The sequence below is a fragment of the Stenella coeruleoalba genome, assembly GCF_951394435.1.
Source record: "Stenella coeruleoalba genome assembly, chromosome: 13".
NCBI lineage: Eukaryota > Metazoa > Chordata > Mammalia > Artiodactyla > Delphinidae > Stenella > Stenella coeruleoalba.
Genome location: NC_137159.1, coordinates 63,740,041 through 63,765,710, shown reverse-complemented (window position 1 = coordinate 63,765,710; position 25,670 = coordinate 63,740,041). Strand labels below are relative to the sequence as shown.

Below are 25,670 nucleotides of genomic sequence, written 5' to 3'. Positions count from 1 at the left end.
TTTATCAATTATACTTTATTATATGTATGTATAAGAAAAAAGTAGTATATATACGGTTCAGGCCCATCCATGGTTTCAGGTATCCACCAGAGGCCTTATAATGTATCCCCTGGGGGTAAGGGAGGACTGACTGTACAGTGGACACAAGGTACTAATAAGAACACAGTACCAATCACAGCACAGCTTTAACTGAATACCTACTATGTACCAGTTGCTGAATTACCTTACTTAATTTGTAAAGAATTGAAGAGGCAACTTTTCTTTTATCCATTTTGTGCATGAGTAACTGAAGCTCAGAGAAGTTAATTAGCATTGTCTGTTCAAGCAGTTAATTGTCTGCTTGAAAAACTGATATCCAAACGAATGAAAAATATTCCTGAAGCGGGATAGAGACCATTTAAAAAGTACTATCTGTGAATATGCTCCGTCACCCACCTTCTCTGATTAGAGTCTGTTTATAATACCATGTGCACTCACCTTGTTTTGAATCATCTCTCTTTGCCACATCACTGGAGGCAACTTTGTGATCCTTCGCTCTGCCTGAAGTTAGTAGCCTACTTCTATCTAATCCCATGATCGTGTCAGCATTCTGTACATGGGTGTAGATTTCAGAGTTTGTTTTAATGCTGAAAACATAATTGATGACAATGTGAATAACCGTGGAACATATTTGAATAATAATGCATGATAGGCATAAACTTTAAGCCTCACCTAATAATCTGAAGATAGTTCCATATTCAGGAAGGCATTTTCAATTGAAAGTGTAAGAATCTCTTCCCCCAGCAAAGTTAACGATGTCATACAGACAGCATGGAAATTCTATGTTAATACTCTCTTTAGGAATGTGGCAGCATACATTTGATCTTCAGAACACACTCAGTTTCACGTTTTGACTTACACGTGCCAAATTGTGAATTTCTGTGGAATCTTGGACCTATGAAAGAAACCCAACTTAAATATAGTCTGGCTTTCAGCAGAGTTACTAGCAGCATAGTTTAGAAATGCCTCAATAAGTGCAACCCAAATTGAATGCATATGTTTCTCTGGTTCCAGATATTTGTGTTGTTCTTTCTTGGTGGTTTCCTGGAAAAAAGTCTGGGAATTCATCTTCAGTTCCTGTCATCAGACTTTTTAGACAATTATTTGTTAATCAGTGACTTCTCTTTAAGCAAGAAGTTTATGCCCATTCTTCCCCATGCAAAGTTGCAAAAGTCTGACAGCTTTTATAGGGCCATATTGAGTCACAGATAAAATAAGGAGGTGGTCTCGGATAACCTCTAGGGCTCTACAAGATGGATATCGACCTGGGACTTGATCTCCAGGCCAGTGGAAGTTTATGGCACTTTGTTGCCCAGGTAGAGGGCAACAGATTCTAGGCAGCAGATTGGAAAGAAAGAACGGAGCTAACGGGTAAAAGAAGGTCAGAGTTCAAGAAAGATCACAACCTAAGGTATTATCAGTACGTAGCGAGGAAACACAGAGGATACCAGAGATTTTATAAAAGAAGTGACGAATTTCACAGAGTGGAATCATGTTGAGAAATAGTAAAGTAGGAAATGATTCATTGCTCTTCCTTGAAATATTTTAGTGACAATTAGAAGAATGGGAGAATTGTTAAGAAAATGAGTGATTCCTATTTGATTTCTTAGTTGGGTTCAGCAGTAGATAAGCCAGTTAGCCTGAAATATATGGCAGAAGGAAGGGTAAAAAGTTCAGGCTTAATACAGAGATGGCTAAATCAGTAATATTGCCGGAATTGCTATTACACAGTGAGATCAACAGGGCAAAAAGAAGAGCCCCAGGAGATCCTGGATACGGGGAAAGGGATGACTCTCTGGAGGAGGTGAGCTGCCGGGTTGGTGGCTAAGCATGTTCTAGAGGTCACTAGGAAGGTCCCATCATCTGTACCTTTCCCGTGTTCCCATTAAGCTTTACAGTTATTCATGTTGGTTCCTGCCTCCCCTGTGAGCTTCATAATGGCAAGGGCCTCTTCCTACTCAGCCTTCTCATAGGAAGCCTTCAGCCAAAGTTTTTAATTGAATTAAAGATGGATTTTTAAGAGGATATGTTGAGGACCTCTTTAGCAAGAGATAAAGAGGAGGACCTAGGAGACTTCAGAAAGATAGGAAAATGACCTTAGTAGGGCTAGCGCCTGGATGGTGCCAAGGACCTGGGATACTTTTTATGACCCCCAATTAACTAAGAGAGCCTCAATCAATCACTCTTCAGTTATTAGAGAATGAACAAAACTGTGACATTTTTTGGTGGGCAAACATTCATAGTACACTGTTCACTTGCTGTGCTAGGAGTTGGGGACTCAGAGTTAAAATACGCAGTTCTCCTTAAGAAGCAGTCAGTGCAAGAGGGACACAGATGAGACAAACAGCAGTTAAAATGCAGTGCGCATAGGCAGTTGCTTGTGTCAGCACCAGTGTGAATAGGTGAACCATTCTCCATGATTCCTTATGTTGTCCACTGTGGGCACTCTTAGCCAGTATAACTAGGATTAGTTTGAAAGAACACTGCATTTACACCAAATACCTCAGGCATTATCAGTGTTTAGGAGTGATCATCACCCTGGCTACAGGGAGCATAATCATTCTTCATTGAGGGCAAGCAGAGTATGAGATGGTCAACACAACTACAGCATGATTTGTTCATGGTAGTAGTCGCTACCACTTTTTGACTCTTGGTTGTGTTGGGTACTACATTAAATAGCGCCTGATGCTCATTCACTAATTTCATCATCACAGAGCTGTGCCAATATTAAGACTTTGCCTGGTATAAAAGGCCTTTTTCTTGTACTTTATTTCTTGTATCCATTTTCAGTGAAATATAGATTGTAGTCTATTTCATTTGTATATTCAGACATCTGAGAAGTGCCATTTCTGAGCCAAACACTGTAAGACACGTCCAGCCTTGCCCTTAAGAAGTTCACGTCCCAGGGATGGATAGGCATGGACGTGGGGAGACGTACAGGCCACAGGAGAGTTGTCTGCATGGTGGTGGGAGGGGACAAAGGACAGCACAGTATTCACACTGAAGAATATTTCACAGAGGATTTATTTGATTGTAGACCCTCAAGCCTCCAATATGTCTTTTAAAAAAAGGGTACCTTTGGGTTGAAACTATGAAACTGCTTTTTTTAATTTTAGGTTGAAAATGGTTTGAACATTGGCTAGTTCCTGTGATTCATCCTAAGTAGTTTCTCTCCGCTGACAGTCCAACTTGTCTTGTGGTCTGGTGTGCGTACAGACTGAATAGTTGTACCATCAAAGAAGTGTCTGACCATGTTGCAATAGATTTTTCTTCCTGTATGTCTGGTATCATAAGAAAACAAAACAGATTTTTTTCAAGTATGTGGAACTCTTCTCGATTCCAGATATTAATGAATGTGAACAGCCTGGACTCTGTGGTCCTCATGGAGAGTGTCTCAACACAGACGGTTCTTTTCACTGCGTCTGCGAGCAGGGTTTCTCAATCTCTGCAGATGGACATACATGTGAAGGTAAGACAAACCATAAGACATCACATAATTATTGCATGATAAAGCAGAGAGGAGATCACTCTCTATTTCAATAGGCAAAGGCTCTGAGACACTGAAAGACACGCATGATTTAAGGCCTTAGAACATGTAGGCACCAAGATGACCCCTACCCGAAATCACAGCTCGGGGTGGCTGGGATTTACAAACAGGATAAATGGCCATTATGACGGTGAAAATACTCACAGGTGATTCCACTACTGGTACTGAATTAACAAGTCAAAATGTGTGGGAGGTGATGATTTTAGGTGCGCATGGGGGACCTAAAGGAAAACAGGGACAACATCCTGATGTAACTCGAGACTCTGCCAGTTTTGATTATGCTTCATATAGACCATCTGAATCATTCTGTTTATAAAAATGCCTTGCTTGATTTTTTCTCTGCACCACTGTCAGCAGAGATTTTCCAGAGTTATTCCTCTAATATCCTTAGCTCTAAGCCAGTATATTTTCTTATCTATCAGTATTTGTTATGTCCTAAAAGCTAATTAACTTGTAAGATGTTAAGATAACACTGTGGGCTTCCCATTGGCAACCTCTGTATGTTTGCAGGGATACAGCACTGGTTATATTCATAAGATTTATATCTTGATGACTTATTATAGTTTGATAAATTGAGGAATAATTCATCTGAACTTTTATAAAAGTAAACCGAGAAGATTCCTATAATCATAATTTTAATCCATCCCTTTGTGAATCTAGGTTATCAAAACCCAGCTATGTTTTAAAGAAGTATGAAGGTTTTGTTCTGGGCCTATGATAGGATCCAAATGCTTTGCTCTAAAAAATAGTGCAGCAGGAAGTGTGTGCTCTCCTTACCCATACCACAGTGGAAACAAGCCGAGGAACGGCAACCAGGTTCATCTGAAACTAATTATTATATTGGGAAGAATAAACTGATCTTATAAAAAGCAGGAGATTGTTGAAATTGCTCTCTTGCTGAGCAGACAAAACATTGATACCAGATTTGGTTTCAAGTGAAAGAGAGATAGTGCAGGGTGGGGTTTAAACAAGCAGATTCTGAGGGGTTTGCAAGTGATCAAAAGTGGGGAAATGGAGAAAAACATCATAAAGATGGCCATGAGAGGTTTACTCCATGATTCAGTGGTTCAAGTTTTAATTAGTTTTATATTTAGAGCTCTTAAGAAAGACAGGGCATGAATGCATACATTCTGGGGGGATCACGGTATTCCCTGGTGGAGGGAATAGGGTGCTAGCCCATCTGAGTCACGGACGAAACGAATTTGCAGAATGCACATTTCCCTGCCTTCTAGAAAGGTGCAGGTTTGCTTCTTCAGCTAGCTCTAAAACATGGTTAGTAAGGGCTTCCTTTGCTGAAAAATGGTCCCAGTTACAACTGCCAATAGCTGTGCCATGCAAAAACTATATTCAGAAAAAATGTAAGTCACCTCAAGGGCTCACCAGTCAAAGCCATTGCTCCAGAAGACTATACCAATATAAGCATATTCCATTTATTTTTTCTTTTGTACTTTATAATTTGTCTTTAATTCTGTATCTTTTAAAATCCTGATTTCTGCAACTCCAGGGTTACATAATCATGCTAATTTAGTTGCAGTTCTAATTTTGTTAGTCATTTACTTGGCAGAGATTTTAATTTTAAAATGTGTTTTTAGAAAACTTCCAGTGCTTTGTAAATTACTGTACTTTAGTATACTGTCTTTGACACTTGTTTCATATTTTTTACTCCAGAATCTGGATAGTTTTACAAAAGTAAAAAAGTAGATAATTTAGAATATTGTTCTGATATATGGCAGTATAGCTAGAAAGCTCCCTAATTATTAGGCATGTTAATCTCTTTTTAGAATAAGCTTTGCAAGATTTTCATTTTTTGTGGTCTTAATCCAATATATTAAACTGGTCCAAATTTTCTGTTGTTGGACTTAGTCTGAAACTTGTGACAGTAGCAGTATGTCCTGATTCTACCTTTGGCGGTGGTGTAGGACGAAGCTAGTCCATGCGATGGGAATTTATCTATGGAGGTGATGTGCATAGGACTTGAATTAACATTGAGAAGTGGCTGGCACCCTTATTTCATGCCCATCTACCAGCTTACTTCCGAACTTCTAATTAAAGGAGTTGAAGCCACCTGGATGTGTGAGGGCTGGCATACCCTGCTTTAAGCAGGGCTGAAGGAATCCCACCCAGATGAGGGAAGAAAGGCCCTTCCCTGATTTCCTATGACTTGGAGAGCTGTCAGCATCTCTGCACAGTTATTGAACCACAACGAAGAGGTGTACTCTTCAGCATGAACTGTCTCAGGTATCAAGTAGCATGGCCGATTCTTTGGAAATACACACAGCACCACTGGCTCCTTCCTTTCCCTTATGTATGTGCCACTCTGGGAGCACGTATGTGGGAGAGGATGGAGAAGCATCTTGTTTTTCCCACGTGAGATAAAGAAGAACAACAGTGTCATTTGAAGTTTGAGTGGAGTGGGAAGGAAGTGATGGGTGAGCAGCTATTTATTTATTTATTCATTCCCTCAGCAGTGACAGAGTGCCTGTCTTATGCCAGGCACCATAACCGTTCCGAGGGCAAGACACACACTGTTCTTGTCCACATGGAGCCTACATTCTAGGAAGGGATTCAGGGATCAATAAGTAAATAGTACATATAGAAAATTACGTTGGTGTAGTTAAATAATATAACATGGTTATACTTCATGGATATAAATAAGTGCAGGGTATGGCATGCCATATATAATTTATAATGCACAGGGTTTTTTTCCCCAAGTCCTACATGTGGATGTCAGTAAACTGCAGGGGAGCAGGACCCTTCTGGTTTACTTCCACCTCGGTAGTTCTCGGTAATTCTTTCTTTTCTTCTCATAACTGCAGTTCATCTTTTCCTGCCACCTCCTGCACCCTCTAGCCAGAGCTTTTATTTTGTGTAGGAAAACAAAGGAAATTTTTCTTCTTTCATTCAGCTCACTGTTTTATATTTCAATTTATCTTATCGATTTGTTTTAAAAAGTTACACTTCTTTGGCTCCTTTATTTTTCCCCACTTGTTAAATTGCAGCGTTTTAATTCTTAGGAATAATATGTATCATCCCGTTTATAAGCTGACTCAGGGTTTGGTTTCTTCATCATCAGAAGAATGTGAGTGAGTGGGAAGAATAGGGAAACCTGTGACTGTATCCTCAGTGTCACCATGTCTGTCCCCTGACTCCCATAGAGAAATGCCTCCTGGTCTCTGACTTGGCATCACTCCATCCACGTGCCTCTGGGCAGGCTGCTCTTGGCCAGGAATGGCTTGCTCGCCCAGTTGGGTGTCCAGGTTGACTGAGACCTTGTATGACAACAAGTAGAATTGGGGACATTGGGCATCTCTAGACCCCACTGTGCTTTCTAGTCTGTTCACATAATAGACTGGGCACACTGGTCTAGCAGGGACCTCAGAGGAGCCCGGCAACACAGAGGGAGCGTTGGTGACTTACGGAACCTGCTTAGTCATGGCTAATTAGGCCTCCAAACCATGACCAAAATAACTCCCTAAAGCCCTGTCCTTTAGAAAGAAGCCTCATTCATTCATCCGTTTGACAAATATTTATTACGTGTGTGCTAGGTACTGGCCACTCCTCTAGGAACTGAGGCTGTGTCAGTGAACAAAAAAAGATCCCCAGTTTCTTGGAGGCAATAAACTAATAAGCAAACTATGTAATATGCTAGACAGTGATAAACCCCATGAAAAAGAGTGGAGTAATGGGGTTCTGAGGTCTAGAGTGAAGAATGGAAGCTGGTACAATACAGACTAGGGTAGTCACAATGGGCTGTTCTGCCTCTGTAATATGGGTTAATGAAAGTAATACTAAAATTGTGTCTGAGTAACAGATAAAGCTGTATCAAGTGCCTTTCTTTTTCAAACTGATCATCTCCTGGCTAAGTGATAATAGCCTGTCAATAAACAGACAAGAGGACATGAGCTTATCTGCTAAAGGCCTTTTTCCAATTACCAACATGAGTTCTGTTGTCCAGACAGGGGAATAAAAACTCAGAGTACAGCACCAAGAGCAAACCCTCATGTGAATTATGGGCTTTGGGTGATCATGATGTGTCAGTGTAGGTGCATCAGCTGTAACAAATGGAGCCCTCTGGTGGGGGATGTTGACAGTGGGTGACGCTAGGGGAGGGTTTTGGGAAAACAAGGGGAATATGGAAACTTTCTGTGAAATTTTACTGTGAACCTGAAACTGCTCTTTAAAGTCTGTTTTTAAAAATCAGGCCTTCCTGGCATTACCTGTTTTTCATCAGAAAAAAACAAAAAATCAAAACCTTTAAGTTCAAGTCTCTATTCGACTGCTATCTTTTTCTCCCCTGAATTTTGTTGTTTATTTCTCCCTTTTCAAAATAATACCCCTGATGGAGTATGTGATCAGGAACTTCTCTCATATTCAAAACAACTCTCATATTGATTTAAAAATTGAGACCTATAGGATTGGAAGGGGACTTCTTAGAACATCTAGGCTGAACTCTGAATCCCAAAGCACTCAAATCAAGCTGTAAAGGCTCTAATCCTGTAACCTATTTAGATATCTACTATAAACCACTTCTTGCTAACTCATTCATCTGGAAGGGAAAACACAACAAATGCAAGTGGTAAGGATGGCTAGTTTCTTGAAGTTGACTGAGAACAGTGATATCAGAAAGATTAAAAGAAGTTGGGTCCAAACTCTTAGGCCAATTTTGTGTTCGCTGGGAACCAGAAAATACAGTAAAGGCAACCTTTGCCAAATCAAAGAAATAAAAACGAACTGGGAGCTAGTGTGGTTTTGTTTTCAGACTTTGAGGTACATTTTCTATGAACAGTGTAGAAAGAAAGTATAAAACCATTGTTGACAACACTCCAAGGCAGTTGGTGGTTTTGTGGCATGGAGATAGAACTTTATGTCTATCACCGAAGAGAAAATATTTTTGAAAATGACTTAGCCAAGTAGGACATTGAAGTACCCTGACACAATAATATATTACATCTGGCTGCTTGGCGCAAAGACTTTTAGGGTTTTTTTTTTTTAGTACTTTTAGAGTTGGAAACTGAAAAGCCCAGTAAGAGAACACAGCCGGAGTGTTGCTTTTCTAAAGACAGGGAATTCAGCTTAACAACAGGATCCTTTCCCTCCCTTGTGTAAAAAAGGATCAGACAACATTCCAGGTAAGGAAGGGAAGTGGCCTCTTGCTGTAAAGGCTACTGTTCTTCACACTCACTCCTCCTGTGAATGTACTTCTGCAGAAGTGAATGAAATGGATGATCAAATCATTAGGGAGAGAGCTGAGGAAATCTTGCTGGAATAAGCTGCTTTTGGACCTGGAATACATATTTTCCATGCATTGTTTGATTGTCCTCCATATATGAACATTTTTATAAAGAAATTCATAATGGTAGCAAAAAAAATTCAAGAGCTCTTCCTAAGCTTTTTATCGCTGCTGACCTTTTAAAACCCCAGAGCTATGGAAAATCATCTGTTATTAGAAGAAGTAAACACTTTTCCTTGCAGCCAAAAAAATAGACATGAAACTGCCAGAAAGGGAAGTCTGTGAATAGGCAGGCTGCCCCTCACACTTCCTACTGTGGCCCCCCCTCCCCCAGCTCATGTCTGGGGCACCGAGAGTTTCCAGCATCTACTTTGACCAGTCTTTTGATGTCATCAACAACCCAAGTTCTTGAGAGATCATGGAAGGTTGTTGTGAATAATATTTTTATACTTTAGACCTACATTGTAATGCTTAATATATCGATTCCAGAATCAGTTACTTTTTAGGCATCTAACAGAGAATATCATATGGTTGTCTTGGACGCCCAGTGTGAGTGGACCAGAGATACTTCACATGTCTGATTTCATGACTTTATTAAAACAACAGCAGTAATAGTAATAGCCAGCGTTCACTGAGTTCTTGTTAGGAGCCAGGCACTGTGCTAAGCGTGTTGTACCCATCTTCTCTTTTAATCTTCACAGCAAACCTATAGGTAGGTTAAGTACTAATTGGTATGCTTTTGGCTGCAGTGAGCAGCTTACTATAATAAGCTGCTTACTATTATACTAATAAGAAGTGCAGAGATTGTCACCTCTCATCTACTGTAGGTCTTTATTTAACGTCACCTTCTCAGTAAGCCCTTTTTTTTCTCTTTTTTTTTAAGTATAGTTGACTTACAATGTTGTGTTAATTACTGCTGTACAGCAAAGTGATTCGGTCATACATATATATATACATTCTTTTTCATATTCTTTTCCATTATGGTTTATCATAGGATATTGAATATAGTTCCCTGCGATATACAGTAGGACCTTGTTGTTTATCCATTCTATATATAATAGTTTGTATCTGCTAATCCCAAACTCCCAATCCATCCCTTTCCCACCCTCCTCCTGCTAGGCAACCACCAGTCTATTCTCTATGTCCCTGATTCTATTTCTCTTTCATAGGCAGGTTCATTTGTGTCATATTTTTGATTCCACATATAAGTGATATCATGCGGTATTTGTCTTTCTCTTTCTGACTTACGTCACTTAGTATGATAATCTCCAGTTGCATCCATGTTGGTGCAAATGGCATTCTTTTGTTCTTTTTTATGGCTGAGTAGTATTCCATCGTATATATGTACCACATCTTCTTTACCCATTCATCTGTCAGTAAGCCCTTTTCTAACCACCCTTTCTCACCTTCACTCACCCCCAACATTCCCGTTCCCTGTTTTTTTTTTTTAACTACTTTATTCTCCTTCTGTGTCTTATCTATTATTTATTGTCCGACCCCCCTGCTAGACTCTAAGGCTGATAAGACAGGAATCTTCATCTGTTTTGTTCACTACTTTGTGCCATTAGTTAGGGCCCAATAAATACTTTGTGAACGAATGAAGGGATGATGAACTGTCTGTAACTCATCCTGGACTGTCAGGAAACAGACATAATTGAGTGTGTTGTGCACTTCTGCGAAGGCTTCCCTTTTTTTTTGAGGATTTCATTCCCTAAAGCACACCCTGCTTAGTATTTGGTGCAGCAGTGGTTAAGACATTAGGCTGTGGAGTCTGAGTATACATGGGCTTGAACTCTTGCTCCAGCACTTCCAAGCTGTGTGGACTTGAGTAAGATGCTCACGTGCCTCAGTTCCCCACTGCATGATGAGGATAAAATACAGCACCTAGATAGAGTTTGTTGGGAGAGGTAAGTATGTTGATATGTGTTGGCAAGTATCAACTTAGAATGCAGCCTGGCCCCTAGAACGTGCTCGATGAATGTGAATTGTTAGTATTTTAGCACTTCTTACATGGGCACTCTAGTTATTGCTGTTTGTTTCCCTTAATATGTGGGCACCTAAAAGGAAGGGGACATTTAACATCTATTTATTTTTATATGATCCGTGCTTAGCAAATATACAACACACAGTTGTATTGTTTGTGAATTAAATTGTCTGATACTTCTAAGTCCAGGTCTGGATATAAACAAATTACTATATGTTTTCCATTTTTAAACCCCCAATTTTATTAAAGTCATGTAGAATACGGTACAGTAACTCATTTATACATAATTTGCTTTAAATTCCTCACCTTTTGTGTTCCCTAAGCATTACATGTGACTAACTTTCCCCATTCACCTCTGAGGTATTTCAAGTTTTTAAGTGTGTGATGTGTCAATTGCCAGTAAACTGATCACTCATGCAAATGCTTATTTGCATTTAAGTATTGACACTGTTATTTCTAGAGGTACACTGTCTATCTTCTGTGGTCTCATAACTAGTCTTTCTTGGCCTCCTGTTTGAATATAGAAAGAGAAAAATTAGAATAGTGAAAAAAAATGGGAATTTTTTTGGCTGATCTCATATTGCCTCTGGGGCCCAAGTGTCAAAAAGATGAATCTGGGGTTTGATGTATTTGGCCTGTGCTTAGCGTTTTCTCCCAGTCTCACTGGCAGCACCTCTTAGTGTAAGAGACACTATATGAAAAGGGAAAATGTACAGCATGACTCTGAAGTTAGAATGAGATATTTTTTAGAAAAGCTCAGGTGTTAAAATGTAAAACCATTAAATGAATGCAGAGATAATCCAAACGGTTATAAATTGACCTGATAAGACAAAACATTGCGTTTTAAAAACTGATACAAGGTAAAAACACACAGAGTATCTTTTTCAAGTAATTGTGGCAGAAGAAATATGCAATTGGAGTTCAGGATATTTTCCACGAATATCTAAAGAACTTTTTCTTAATGGCATGGAATTTATTCAAAATGGAGAATTTATTCAAACACTCCACTTTTTGTGATATTCCATTATATGATGGTAAACGAGGGTTATTCTTTACCTTTGGGAGTAGAAAAGTGTTTTTCAAAAGCTTTCATCCAGTTTCTTCTCTTTAAATTTTTAGAAATGTTTTTTTCTGTGGCAAATTCAAATCCTTCTCATTCAGTTTCCCAGTTTTTATATAACATTTTTTCAGTCCATCGTGGGAAGAAATAGGAAGAAAATGGCTTTTTAAGTTCAGAAATCACTTTGATTCTCTTTCTCTAGAAAGAAGCATGGATGATTTATTGTGTTTACAAGTTTTGCTTTTGTGAAAAGAAGTGTTTGGTGTCTCATTAAAAATATACTACCTTTTCAACTTAACTCAGAGTTTTTCCTTTAAATGTCACAGATACTCAGTTTTGGATTTTCACCGATAATACGAGGTTTTATCGTAATTGAACAAACATCTGGTGCTTGCAGTGGCTTCCCCAGGCAGCGCCTCTTCCCTCCACCTGTGTCTCCGTTTTCTGAGGGGAAAGATCTGTACCCAGTGCAAACTGCAGGCTTTCAGAGCTGTTTAATGACACAGATGCCCTTTGCAGCTACAGAACCTGAGGAGAAGTGAGACAGACCACTTTCCCCATTTTCTTAGTCTTTCACTGCATGAGTTTGTTAATACGGTTTGGAATGTGAAAGCCAAAACACTCTTCTGAAGTTTTTTCTAAAGCAGTTGACCTAAAATTATTTCATTCATGAGGATTTTCATCCTTGGCCTTATTTTGAATAATAGAGATAATCTTCTGTACATTTATTCCACTTCCTTGTCTTCAAAAGCCAAATGGAAATGAGAAGGGACATAATTTAAATACTTGAAAAATTCTTAGGACTTTTTGGGGTCTTAAAAAAAAAACCACAAAATTTAAAAACTCATTAATTTTATATTTTACCCTCATGTAGAAGAATATTTACTAGCTGTATTAATTTTAAACTTATGAAAGGGCATGTGGGGTAGAGAAAGAGAGAACTAGGAGCCCACTCTCAGCAGTTCAGATGCACGTGGGAGGGAGTGTTGCCAGTAAGGGCCTGGGGAGCTGTACTGATCCAGATCAATCATCATTAATGCTTAATAGTCAAATATGACCTCCCTTTGCACATCACATGTTTCTGTTTAAATATTCATGATTCCTAAAACCCTATATCCTGGAACATTAGGATTCCAGTCTGTTCTGAACATAGAGCAATGCTGTTATAATTCTAAGAAAATGATTTAAAAATTCATTCCATAGGAATTCTCCATCACCTTCTACGAGACAAAAAATAGTAGCATAGTCTGGACAGTATTCAAATGATTCCCTTGACTTGCAGTGGGTCACATAGAAATGTTAAAAGTTTAAGAAAAGATGTATTGTGTTACATCGGTTCTCTAATTTTCACCTGTATTCCTACTTAAGAAAAAACAAAAACAGAAAAATAACGACTTCATTTGCATATGGAAGGAATTTAAGTGTCAGAGTATTTGAATGGCTTACAATGGACAGGTAGGGAGTGGTGACCAGGATTGCTACTTAGAGTCCCTTAATATTTTCGTCTAATAAGTATATATCTCTTACCAAGGAGAAAGGGAGACAGAATGAGCTTTTGAATGTGTAAGATGGTCTTTAACCAGGAAATATAGCAGTGTGGATTGGCTTTTATTTTTTTTTAAGTAAATTTTTTAAATTGCTTAAAATATATATAGAAAAGTGCATCAGTCATAAGGGTACTTTTGATAAACTTTTACAGAGTGAGCACACTTGGTAATGAGCCCCTTTCTCAAGCTTCTTCCTGATTATTACCCATCCCCCTGCCCAATACCCGTACACAGCAGTAACCACTATTTTGTCTTCATTACCATGGCTTTGTTTTGCCTGTTTTGAACATTGTATCAGTGGAATTATGTAGTAGGTATTCATTTGTGTCTGGCTTATTTCATTCAACATTATGCTTATAAACTTCACCTGTGTTATATGTAGCAGTACTTCATCTTCAGTGCTGTACAGTATTTCATTGTATGAATATACTACAATTATGTATCCATTCTACTGTTGATGGCCATTTGGATTTCTTCAAGTTTGGGACTGTTGTAAATAAAGCCTTAGTAATCTTGAACATACCTTTTGGTGGATGTAATCACTAATTTCTGTTGGATATTACCTGGTAGTGTAATTTATAGGTCATAGAACATATGTATGTCTCATTTTCATAAATACAGCCAGTTTTTCAGACTACCAGTTTACACTGCCACCAGTTAAGTTTGAGACTTCCAGTGCCACATCTTGTCAACAGTTGGAATTGTCAGTCCTTTTAAAGGTTAGCCATGCTGAGTAATGGTATCTCACTGTGGTGTCAATTTGCATTTCCCTTGTGAGGACTGATGTGCAACAACTTTTCATACCTTTATATTGGCTCTTTCAGAATTGTTTCATTTGTCTACTTCTGTATAACAAACCTCTTCAAAAGGAGGTACCCTACACAACAATTCTCTCCATGGTAACTTCAGTTGAACCCAAGTTCTTAATTTTAATGAAGTCCAGTGTTTTCATTATTTCATTTGAGATCAGTACTTGTTGTGTCCATAATCTTTGCAAACCCTGAAGTCATTATGATACCTTTTATATTTTCTTCTGAAAGCTTTATTTTATATTTTACATTTGGAATCTGTCCTTGCCATGAAATTGATTTTTGCATATGGTGCGAAATAGAGGTCAAGATTTATTGGGTTGGCCAAAAAGTTCGTTTGGGTCATGGTGCCATCTTCTGGAAAAACCCAAACGAATATTTTGGCCAACTCAATACTTTTTTCCCATGTCCATTTGGGTCGTGGCTGTTTGAGAAGAGCAGCCTTTCCCCACTGATCTGCACTGGTAACTCTGTTATGAAGCGTGTGGTCAAATATATATGGGTCTATTGCTTCCTCATTCTATCCATAGGTTTACTTATCTACCCTTGCTCCAATAGCATACTCTCTTAATTACAGTGGCTTTATAATCAATTTAAATATATGGTGCTGCAAATTCTAAATTGTTATATTTTGTTGTCCACTGAGATTTTCAGGCCTATTCTTGGCCCTTTTCATTTCTATATAAGTTTTATAATCAGCTTATCAATTTTCACCAAAAAAAACTCTGCTGAGATTTTGTTTGGAATTGCATTGACTCAATAGGTCAATTTGGGAAGATTTCACATTTTACAATATTGAGTCTTCCAATCCATAAATAAGACATATCCCTCAATTTGTTTAGGTTTTCTTTCATTAATCTTGGTATTTCGTTGCAGCTTTTTTGTGTAAGGTCTTACACAATATTTTTAGACTGATGCCTAGGTTTTTAATATTTTTGTACTGTAGTGAGTGGTATTTAAAGTGGGTTTTTTTACCTTTATAATTGTTTGTTACTAGTGCGTAGAGCTACATTTGATTTTTGTACATTGACCTTGTATCTATTACCTTACTAAATTTACTTGTTATTTCTAGTAGTTTATCTGCAGATTCTTTTGGATTTTGTACATAAACCATTATGTTGTAGATGAAAAACTATTTACTTATTTTCTTTTGATAATTATACTTTTCTTATCTTAGTCTTTCTAGGACCTCTACTACATAAAGGTTGTGATAGCTAGCTTCTTTGTCTCATTCCTGATCTCAGCAGGGAAAGCATTTAATATTTAAGTATGGTGTTTGCCATACTTTTGTTTTTGTTTTTAATATGTACTCTTTATCAGATAAGGAAATTCTTTTTTATTTATGATTTGCTAAGTCTTTATTATGAATGGTTTTGAATTGTAATAGATGCTTTTTCTGTGTCTATTAAAAAAATTATTTTCTCCTTTATTCTGTTAATGTGAATTGCATGGACTGATTTGTTTAAACAAGATGAAAGTTTGTTTCTCTTTATGTAGCTATTCAAGACAAGTAATCGAGGGTTCAGAATGCAAGTGTACAGTGCTGGAACCCAGACAATATCTGTTTTATTCTGCTCTCCTTGACATGTGGTTTCCATATCATGGTCCAAGATGGTAGCTCTAGTGGTCACCATCACATGCACATTCCAGCCATATTAATTTTTTTTTTTTAGTGAAAATACCCTTGCATTCTTACAATAAACCCATTAGTCATGACGTATTAGCCTTCTTACATATCCCTAGAGGCAAACTGATAACATTTTTTTTAGAATATCTACATCCGTGTTCATGTAAATTTTCCTTCCTCTTAATGTCCTGGTAAAGTTGTGGAGTCATGGTGGTTCTGGTTTCATAAAATAAGTTGAAAGTATTCCTTCTTTCGGTTTTTCTGAAAAAAGTATGTGTTAAATTGGTGTTACTTTTTCCTCGGATTCCTTGAAGAATTTACAGCTAAAGTCATTTGTGCCTGGAATTTTTGGTTTTGTTTTATTTTGGGGGTGTGTGTGTTATGAAAGTTTTTAAACTGTAGTTAAGATGTACTTAAAAGATAAAATAACATTGTTTTTTGACTTTTCATGTCAGTTTTGGTAACTTTTGTTTTTCAAGGAATCTATACACTTTAGGTAAAATTTCCAGTGCATTGGCACAAAGTTGTTCTTAATATCATCTTCTTATCTCTTCCTAATGTCAGTTGAATGTGTAGTAATGCCTTCCATTTTTTATTTTAGTAATTTATGCTTTCACTATTTTGCTCTCAGTCTTCCTAGGGGGTATTGGTCTTTGCAAAGAAACAACTTTCTTTTGTTAAGTTTTCTTTGTTTGCGATTATATTAATTTCTGCTTTTATACTTTTTCTTTTTACTTTCTTGGGGTTTAATTTGTCCTTAATTCTAACTTCTTGTGATTGATCCTTGGATCATTGGATTTCAAACTTTTCTAATATATGTATTTATGACTAAGAATGGCTTTACTGCATTCACAAGTTCTGATGGCTTTTTGTTATTCAGATAAAAATATTTCAAGTCCATTGTCTTTTTTCTTTGACCAATGAATTATTTAGAGTTGTTTTGTTTAATATCTAGAAATTTATAGATTTTTACTTATATTTTTGTTATTAATTTCTCTAGTCAGCTAAACATACTTTCAATGACTTCAATCCTTAAAGTTTTTTGTGGCTCAGAATATGGTCACTTTTAGTAACTATCCCTTGTGTACTTAAAAGCAATGTATATTCTGCATTTGGACCTGTGTATATTAATTGGGATCAGTTTGTAAATTGTGTTGTTCATATCATCTATATCCCTATTGGTTTTTTTCCTGCTTATTACATAATTTTCTGAGGGAGTATTTTATAATCTCCATTATTATGGAGATTTATGTTTCTAATTTTAGTTTTCTGGATTTTGTTTTATATATTTTCTGACACAGGAATTAAACATAGATTTTTGTATCTTCCTGGTGGATTGAACCTTTCATCCCTTTGAAATGTCACTATTTGTCTCTATCAGTGCATCTTACCTTTAAATCTACTTTATCTTTCATATAGCTACATATGCTTTCAGTTAAATTTTGCACAATTTATCTTTTTTTTTTAACATCTTTACTGGAGTATAATTGCTTTATAATGGTGTGTTAGTTTCTGCTTTATAACAAAGTGAATCAGCTATACATATACATATATCCCCATATCTCTTCCCTCTTGTGTCTCCCTCCCTCCCACTCTCCCTATCCCACCCCTCTAGGTGGTCACAAAGCACTGAGCTGATCTCCTTGTGCTGTGCTGCTGCTTCCCACTAGCTAGCTATTTTACATTTGGTAGTGTATATATGTCCATGCCACTCTCTCACTTTGTCCCAGCTTACCCTTCCCCCTCCCCATGTCCTCAAGTCCATTCTCTAGTAAGTCTGCGTCTTTATTCCCATCCTGCCCCTAGGTTCTTCATAACCTTTTTTTTTTTTTAGATTCCATATATATGTGTTAGCATATGGTATTTGTTTTTCTCTTTCTGACTTCACTCTGTATGACAGTCTCTAGGTCCATCCACCTCACTACAAATAACTCTGTTTCGTTCCTTTTTATGGCTGAGTAATATTCCATTCCATATATGTGCCACATCTTCTTTATCCATTCATCTGTCGATGGACACTTAGGTTGCTTCCATGTCCTGGCTATTGTAAATAGAGCTGCAATGAACATTGTGGTACATGACTCTTTTTGAATTATGATTTTCTCAGGGTATATGCCCAGTAGTGGGATCACTGGGTCATATGGTAGTTCTATTTGTAGTTTTTTAAGGAACCTCCATACTGTTCTCCATAGTGGCTGTACCAATTTACATTCCTACCAACAGTGTAAGAGGGTTCCCTTATCTCCACACCCTCTCCAGCATTTATTGTTTGTAGATTTTTTGATGATGGCCATTCTGACTGGTGTGAGGTGATACCTCATTGTAGTTTTGATTTTCATTTCTCTAATGATTAGTGATGTTGAGCATTCTTTCATGTGTTTGTTGGCAGTCTGTATGTGTTCTTTGGAGAAATGTCTATTTAGGTCTTCTGCCCATTTTTGGATTGGGTTGTTTACTTTTCTGATATTGAGCTGCATGAGCTGCTTGTAAGTTTTTGAGATTAATCCTTTGTCAGTTGCTTCATTTGCAAATATTTTCTCTTATTCTGAGGGTTGTCTTTTCGTCTTGTTTATGGTTTCATTTGCTGTTGCACAACTTATCTTTTCCTGTCTTTCTGTGTTCTTATATTGAACGTTCTTTCTCTTGTAAAAAGGATATATTAGTTCTTTTCTAATTCATGTTGACAATCTTTGTCTTTTAATTGGAGAATTTAGTTTGTATACATTTAATTACTGGTATTTGAGAGGTTCAAATCTGTACCTAATTCTGTTTTCCATTTGTCTCATCTCTTTGTTCCTTTTCCTTTCTTCCCCACCCCCGCCTTTTAGAGTATTTTTGATTACATCACCCCTAACTTGTTTTTTTGTATATATTTTGGAAAGAATGTTTTCCTATGATTTTTTAACTGAATAGTGAATTAAAGGAAAACAAAATGCACCAAAAGTTAAGTTTGAGATCTAAAATGTTTTGGTCTAAATTCTATTTTCACATAATAAAAAGTGAAATTGTATACAATACTTATCTGTAAGCAGTAGAAAAGTCAATCTTCAGATAGAAACATTTACAACTGGCAATGTACTATTTGTGTTTGAGGAAGGGATTAGGTTCAAAGTGTTAATTTTTCATTCAGCAGAATCTCTGAATTCATGTTCAGAAGATTGTACTTTTGGGCAGGGTCTCCAGAGTTTTTGAAACTAAACAAATACAGCTTTGTATGAAAAAAAAAATCTTGGTTAGATTAAAAAGCACTTAAAGTTTTTTTGTTTGGATTTTTTTTGTTTGCTTTATTGTTTTCAGTTGCAGCTGTAATTGTTGAAAATTGCTATGGTTTCCTAACAAAATATTTCCTAACTTAATAATTATCAGCAGCATTTCTCTTAAGTAATTTTTTTAAATCATTTCAAGCAAAACAGTTTATTTTAAAGTGAAACATTCAGCTTTCTTAATTGTCAATTTGAAGAATTATTTAAATGTTACAAGTTTTTCAGTATATTTTAGAATATTTATGAACGTCTATTCCACTTTTGTACAGTTTTATTCATTGCTGTTAGAGTGCAGAATATACTTAGGTATATACCCAAGTAGAATAATTTTTTACTTTCATATCTTCAAATAGTTGACTGCAAACAAATAATTTTTCTGATTTTAAGAGTAATATGTCCTCAATCTGAAAAATAGAAAATGTTAAGAAGTGAAAAAAAAATCATTTATCAACCAACCAGTTGCTATTTGGTCTATTTCTTTTTTAAGTTTTCAGTATTTAAGTGTTTTAATAAGATCATATGCTTTTATCTTTACTTTTTCACTTAGAATTATGATTGTACCATATGTTTTTAAAGATATGCTCCTAATTATGGAGATAGACTCTGTCCTATGTTGTTGTTGCCGTTAAAAATGTTTTATGAAGAAACTTGTATATAAACATTTCTTTTCATCAATGATCATGTCCCTAGAGTAGATTCTAAGACATTTAATTATAAGATCAAAGGATATTAGCAGCTTTACGGGTCTTAACAACATATGTGAGCTCCTTGCTTTCCAGAAATGTACCAATTTCTGCTTCCACCAGAACCCAATGAGACCTCCTAGTCTAGACCTCCTAGACCTCCTAACATTCTCTCCAAAAAGAAACTCATGTTCATATTTTTCTGTTAATTTGATAAGAAGAAAATAATATTTAATTTGCATTTTATATTAGGTTAACCTCTTTTATATTTATCTCCTTTCTTCTGTGAGATTTTTTTTTACCTACCTGAGGTAAAGTTTTTCTAACTGATTTATGTGTACTAAGGATAATAATCACTGATCAATATTTTACAAATGCTTTCCCCATTCTTTAACTTGCCTTTTAATTTTATAGTGCTGTTATTTCTTTCATTACTTTATACTTGGCCATTTTCCCTGTTCTGTTGTGAACAATTGTATATTTATATTTCTTATAGTATTTTTGTGAGTTTTTTTTTTGTATTTAACTCTTTCATACATCTGGGATATAAAAATGAATGTTTTCTTACCCATCAGTTTGTCCTTTTCTCTTCATTCTAGAAGAGCGTTTTAAATTGGAATTTGAAAATTTCAAATACATGTTCCTGCATTATAAATTCTACTTTTTAAACTGTCTGCAGCACAGCTTTAACTTGACTGTTGCTTTCGGATGGACTGGGAAATGGCTAGGTTACCAGCTGTTTTTCTAGCTCAGCTCCATTGCTTCAGTAGTTCTTCCTCCCATGCTGTGGCTGTGAGTGCTCAGCCTTGTGTTTTGGTGATGATGTGATATACCATCGTTCTAAGATCTTCATAAGTGTTTAGTGAGGGTCAGGAAGAGCCTGTGTGAGTAGACACATTTTCAGCACAAGGTTGGGTCAAAAAATCTTCTAAGAAGCTCCAGCTGAGACTAGAAGAGCTTGGAGGGCAGAGGAACATTATCTAGGTGAAAAATATGACCTGAGATCTGTGGGGAAGGGATGGGGGGAGGGTGTCCTGGCATAATAGATGCCACTAGCAAATATTTGGAGACATGAAATACGGCATGGATTTTGGGACATAGCAATTAAATTAGTTTCAGTTGAACATGTGTGATGGGGGAAAAAGTGATACATAAGATATAGCTAAAGAGGTAGGCAAAGGCTGGCTTGTGGAAGGCTTGCTTGCTTTTGTATTCAACAGTATTATGTTTAATGTTGCCATTACACACCTATTATGTGCCAGACTTTGTTCAAGGCTATGGACATACAGTGATTAGCAAAACAGACATGATCTCCGCCTTCTAGGAACTGCACTTGCAGGGCGCAAGCAGTAAATACACAAGTAAACGTTTCAAAAAGCATATGACCACAGATCATTATGCTGCTGCAAGGGAAAGAACAGAGTCAATGAGAGGAAAGAGGAGGGAAAGCTCACTTATTTCACCTGAAGGGTCTCTTAAGAAATGGCATTTGAGCTGAGCCCTGAGGAGTGAGCTCCCCATGGAAGAGTGAGGTGGTGTGGAGCGTTCCCAGGTGGAGTTGTAGGAAGGGCAAAGGCACTGAGGTAGGAAAGTACTAGGTGCATTCAGGGAGGTGAAAAAGACCAATGCCTGGTACTTAGAGGGAGGGAGACACAGCGGGGGATGGACTGGAGAGTTGGGGATGGAATGTACAAAGCCTCACAGGAGACATTAAGGGTTTGAATATCATTCTAAGAATAATTGAAATAGACTGATAGATTTTAAGCAGGACAGTGATATACTATATTTCATCATTTCTAAGATGCATATTTTTTCATACTTTAATAATATTGGGATGCTTCTTCCAGTTGATGTGATTTGTCTAAAAATAAGCAGTATGAAATACTTGAATTTGCAGAGCCTTTTTTCTTTCTCTTTTGATGGTATATAAAGTAAACGCTTAGGTTTGATGTTATTCAATACTCTATGTTTTTAAAGTGTATATTGCCCCGGGGACATTTGAAAATGGGATTAGAGGGGCAAGAGAAAACTCAAGGTGTCTTCTCAGATGTTGTTCAGACCAAGCATATTGGTAGCTCAGACTAGAGTAGTAACAGTATTATGGAGAGAAACGAATGACTCAAGAAATGGTTTGGAGAGAGAACCTGGTACTGGATTAGAACATAGTGCTGGTTTGGTTGTAGGGTAAGGAGGAAAAGGGATACTGAAGATAGATCCCTGGTTCTGAATGTAACAATTAGATATTTGGTGGCACTATTTGCTGACATGGTGAAAAATTAAGCAAAAAAAAATTTTAACATCAAAAGTACGATTTGGGTGTATTGAACTAGAGTTGTCTTTGAGATGTCCATGTGGGTGTGACAGTCAAGCAATTGGATCAAGTTAGATCTGGTGTTTGAAAGAGAAGTCTATGCTGGAGATACAAACTGCAAGTCCCCAGATATAGATGGTGTTTGAAGCTATTAGAATGGATGAGGCCATCAAGAGAGACCATGCAATGAGAAGAAAAGAAGGCCTAGGACTAAGCCCTGAAAAACACATCTAGGGATCAAGTAAAAGAGAAGGACTGTGGAATGTGGCTAGAGGATTAAGAGAAAACCCTGGAGCATATAGGACCATGGAATCTAAGGGAAGAGCCTGCTTTAAGAAGAGGAGAGTTGTCAAGTGTGTTAAACACCACTGAGAGATCTATTAACATGACAATCAAGAAGAGTCCTTTGGATTTTACAAAATGATGACCTTATCAAGAGCCGTTTTGGTGGAGTACTATATATGAGAGCCACCCAGGAGCAAATGAGAACTAATGGAGTAGACACAGAACATGTAGGCAAGTCTGGAACCTTGACTGTTAAAAAGGGGGTGAGAAATATGGTTCTAGCTGAAGAGATTTTGTGCCCTGAGGCTCTTTGTTGTTTTTAAGATGATAGCAGGAAGTGTTTGATCCTGGTGGAATGATCCAGTAGACAGGGAAAGGGCAGTAGAAGATGCACAGGCAGAGGGACCAGCTAGGAAAGCAAATAATTTGAGAAGCGAGTATGGATGAGCTCCAGAAGGCACATGGCATGGGCCTTGATACTGTTATCCCTGGAGAAAAACTGAAGAGGCTTTAAGCAAAGAATTATTTGGTTGGACTATTTCAATAGGTTAATCATCCTCTCATTGTGGAGGATGGGTTTGGAGCGGCAGTGAGTGGCTGAGAGCACAAAACCCGGTAGAACGTCATTGCAGGAATTCCGATGAGAGATGAGGAGGCCCCCAGTAAGGTTGGAGAAGAGGGGAGAGGTTGGAGATAGAACAAGAGAGAAAATCAGAGGAGTGCGATGCTTGTATGTGGGGAGGTGACCAAGGATGAGTCCCGTGTCTTTGGATAGGTTTGGGATTATGATGATTGTGATTTTAGGGTGGTTTTCCACTAGGTTATCTTTAACTGTGGCTGGTGAATATATGTTATTCATGTAATGACTGATTAAAATCAGAGCAGAGTTTAAGTTTTGTTTCTCGGGAACGTCTAGCTATTCCCAGATATCATTTGGGAGGCTGCTCTGGGTAATTTTTAAAGAATAATTCAAGTAAATCTCTTTTAAAAGTAGTGAGTTTCAAGGCTGGAAAAAGAAAAAAATTGATCTCTCATTGGCCAGCCTTGTTTTCCAGAATTTGGGGCTAGAAAGTTGGATTTGAAATAACTTGCTATACATCTGTCATTTCTCGTTGCTGATCTTAGGCCACTGGCTTTCAAAACATACTTGTGACCATCAAGGTCCACAGGTTTTCTCCCCAACTTCTTCTCTGTCAGGCAACAGCATGGAAGTCAAACTCTGCACAAGGATGTCGTCTTCTGCTGTTTTCTGGCTCATCCCCATTTCCCAGAACAAAGTTATTTTCCATAACAAGGCCCATATTCTTCAGCCTTGTTGACGTTGCCAGACCTCAGTGGACCTTTTCTAAAAGGCTCTTTCCATATCCTATTGTGTTGTCTGGACCGTCTCCAAATCCAGTTTTTAATTTCCTATTGGCTAAATTTTATTTTTTTTCTTTAGGCCTGTGCTCATCTTCCGTTTAATCCTGGCTTCTCTCCTATGCTGTGAGAGAGACCTTAATCTCTTTTGGGCCCATAGCCATGCCATTTAAAAATTCCTTTGGGCAGATATTCAGCTGGTTTAACACTGTTCAGTCCCACTTCTTGGCTGGGATTTACCGTCTCCTGGTCTGCTTCTGTTCCATTCAGTAAAGAGTCTGAGGGATGCATTTCTCCTGAAGCAGGAACCCTACATACCTTCCAGTGTAAGCCCCCTTTCTTTGGCTCTATTCTCCTAAGAGTCTAGTGCCAAACATTTAAACAATTCCAGTTGGTCAGGAAGACTTGGGCTGAAACAGTGGGTCATTTCTTCTCATGGAGAGATCCAAAGAGCACCAATGCTGGACATGGTCCTGGGACATTCCGTGGGTTACACATCCCTGGTGCTTGATGGGTCTTTCTTTGCAAGGGTCTCCTAGAAAAATAGCGTCTTCAGGACCTACAAAACCTCAGATCTTTAGATTTCAGGTATGATGATACTTGATGTCAAGGCCTTGTTGAAGGACAAGAGGAGGTTACTTGATTAACTGTAAGTCAGTAAGTGGTAAGTCTAGGAGTATGTGTTCTGACTTGCACCTTCATAGTGTACACACTCCAGTGTACTTGATGGGCTCACAATTGGGTTAGTTCTGTTCATCCTCTCAGTTTTATAACCATGGTGGGAGGCGAGAAGATGTGGTGGATACAGCCACAAACTTAGATTCTGAAGATTGTTCCTTCATTAAGCTCTGCTCCTTTGCCAGTTGTACCACTGGTTGACTGGGTAACCTTGAGGCAAGTTACTTCTCCTCTCTAGGCCTCAGTCTTCTGGTTCTTAAAATGAAGAGATTGAACTGGATAATCTTCAAAGTCACTTTGAATTAAGATAAACCTTATCATCCATCTAAAAATGCTTTGATGGGGACTTCCCTGGTGGTTCAGTGGTTAAGACTTTGCCTTCCAATGCAGGGGGTGCAGGTTCAATCCCTGGTTGGGGAACTAGGATCCCACATGCCTTGCAGCCAAAAAACCAAAACATAAAACAGAAGCAATATTGTAACAAATTCAATAAAGACTTTAAAAATGGTCCGCATCCAAAAAATCTTTTTAAAAAAATAAATAAAAATAAAAATGCTTTGATGACAGGAAGGCTTTTTCTTCCCAACCATCCAAGGGCTGTGGGGATTTTCCTATGAGTCATGCCTTATCAAAAATGACACCCCGTTCCCATCATGCACCTCTCTAGAGAGCCCTGGCAGCAGAAGGAAGGCTCGTCAGAGAGCTCCTTCCTTGAATAGATGGATATGTCTTGCTCAGAATAAGGAAAAGGAAAAGCAAGAAAACAAAGGTAGATGTTAAGAAAGTGAGAAAGACTCTTGTTAATTCAAAACAAAACAAAAAACTGAAGAGCATATCTGAAAAGAAGAAAACCACATCATTTATGTGACAAAATATACCCAAATACCCCTTTTCCCCATGCACATGGACTTTTCTGCATATAACACAGAACATCTAATGGAATCATTGAGGTTTTTTTTATGAATTTCATTGTTTGAGGTCTTTGAACACAGTTGTAATTTCTTGGTTAGTAAATAAAGTTTACCTGACCCCAGCTCCTTTTAGAAAATCATGTTTCCTCTCCATACTTTCATGTTATTTCATAGTTCACTTTACCTAAGTGAGAATCGAAGGACATGGTACAAGGTTGGAGTTCTGCTGTTATATGTAGAATCCCTAATAACAGTCAGCTGGCTCTGAAAAACTTTTGGTCCATTGAGAAAATGGACTAAGTAAAAAGCATACAGACAAGGAAAGTTGATCTACCAA

General features: G+C 37.6%; 1 protein-coding gene across 7 annotated transcripts in view; it reads left to right on the top strand.

The window, feature by feature from the left end:
- LTBP1 (latent transforming growth factor beta binding protein 1) overlaps positions 1 to 25,670 on the top strand; it is a 423,732-nt gene that overhangs the window by 340,989 nt on the left and 57,073 nt on the right. For all 7 annotated transcript variants that reach the window (XM_079941107.1, XM_079941105.1, XM_079941104.1 and 4 more), the window contains one exon: positions 3,383 to 3,508. In XM_079941107.1, coding sequence (XP_079797233.1) covers positions 3,383 to 3,508 — 126 coding nt within the window. The remainder of the gene's footprint in view (positions 1 to 3,382; positions 3,509 to 25,670) is intronic.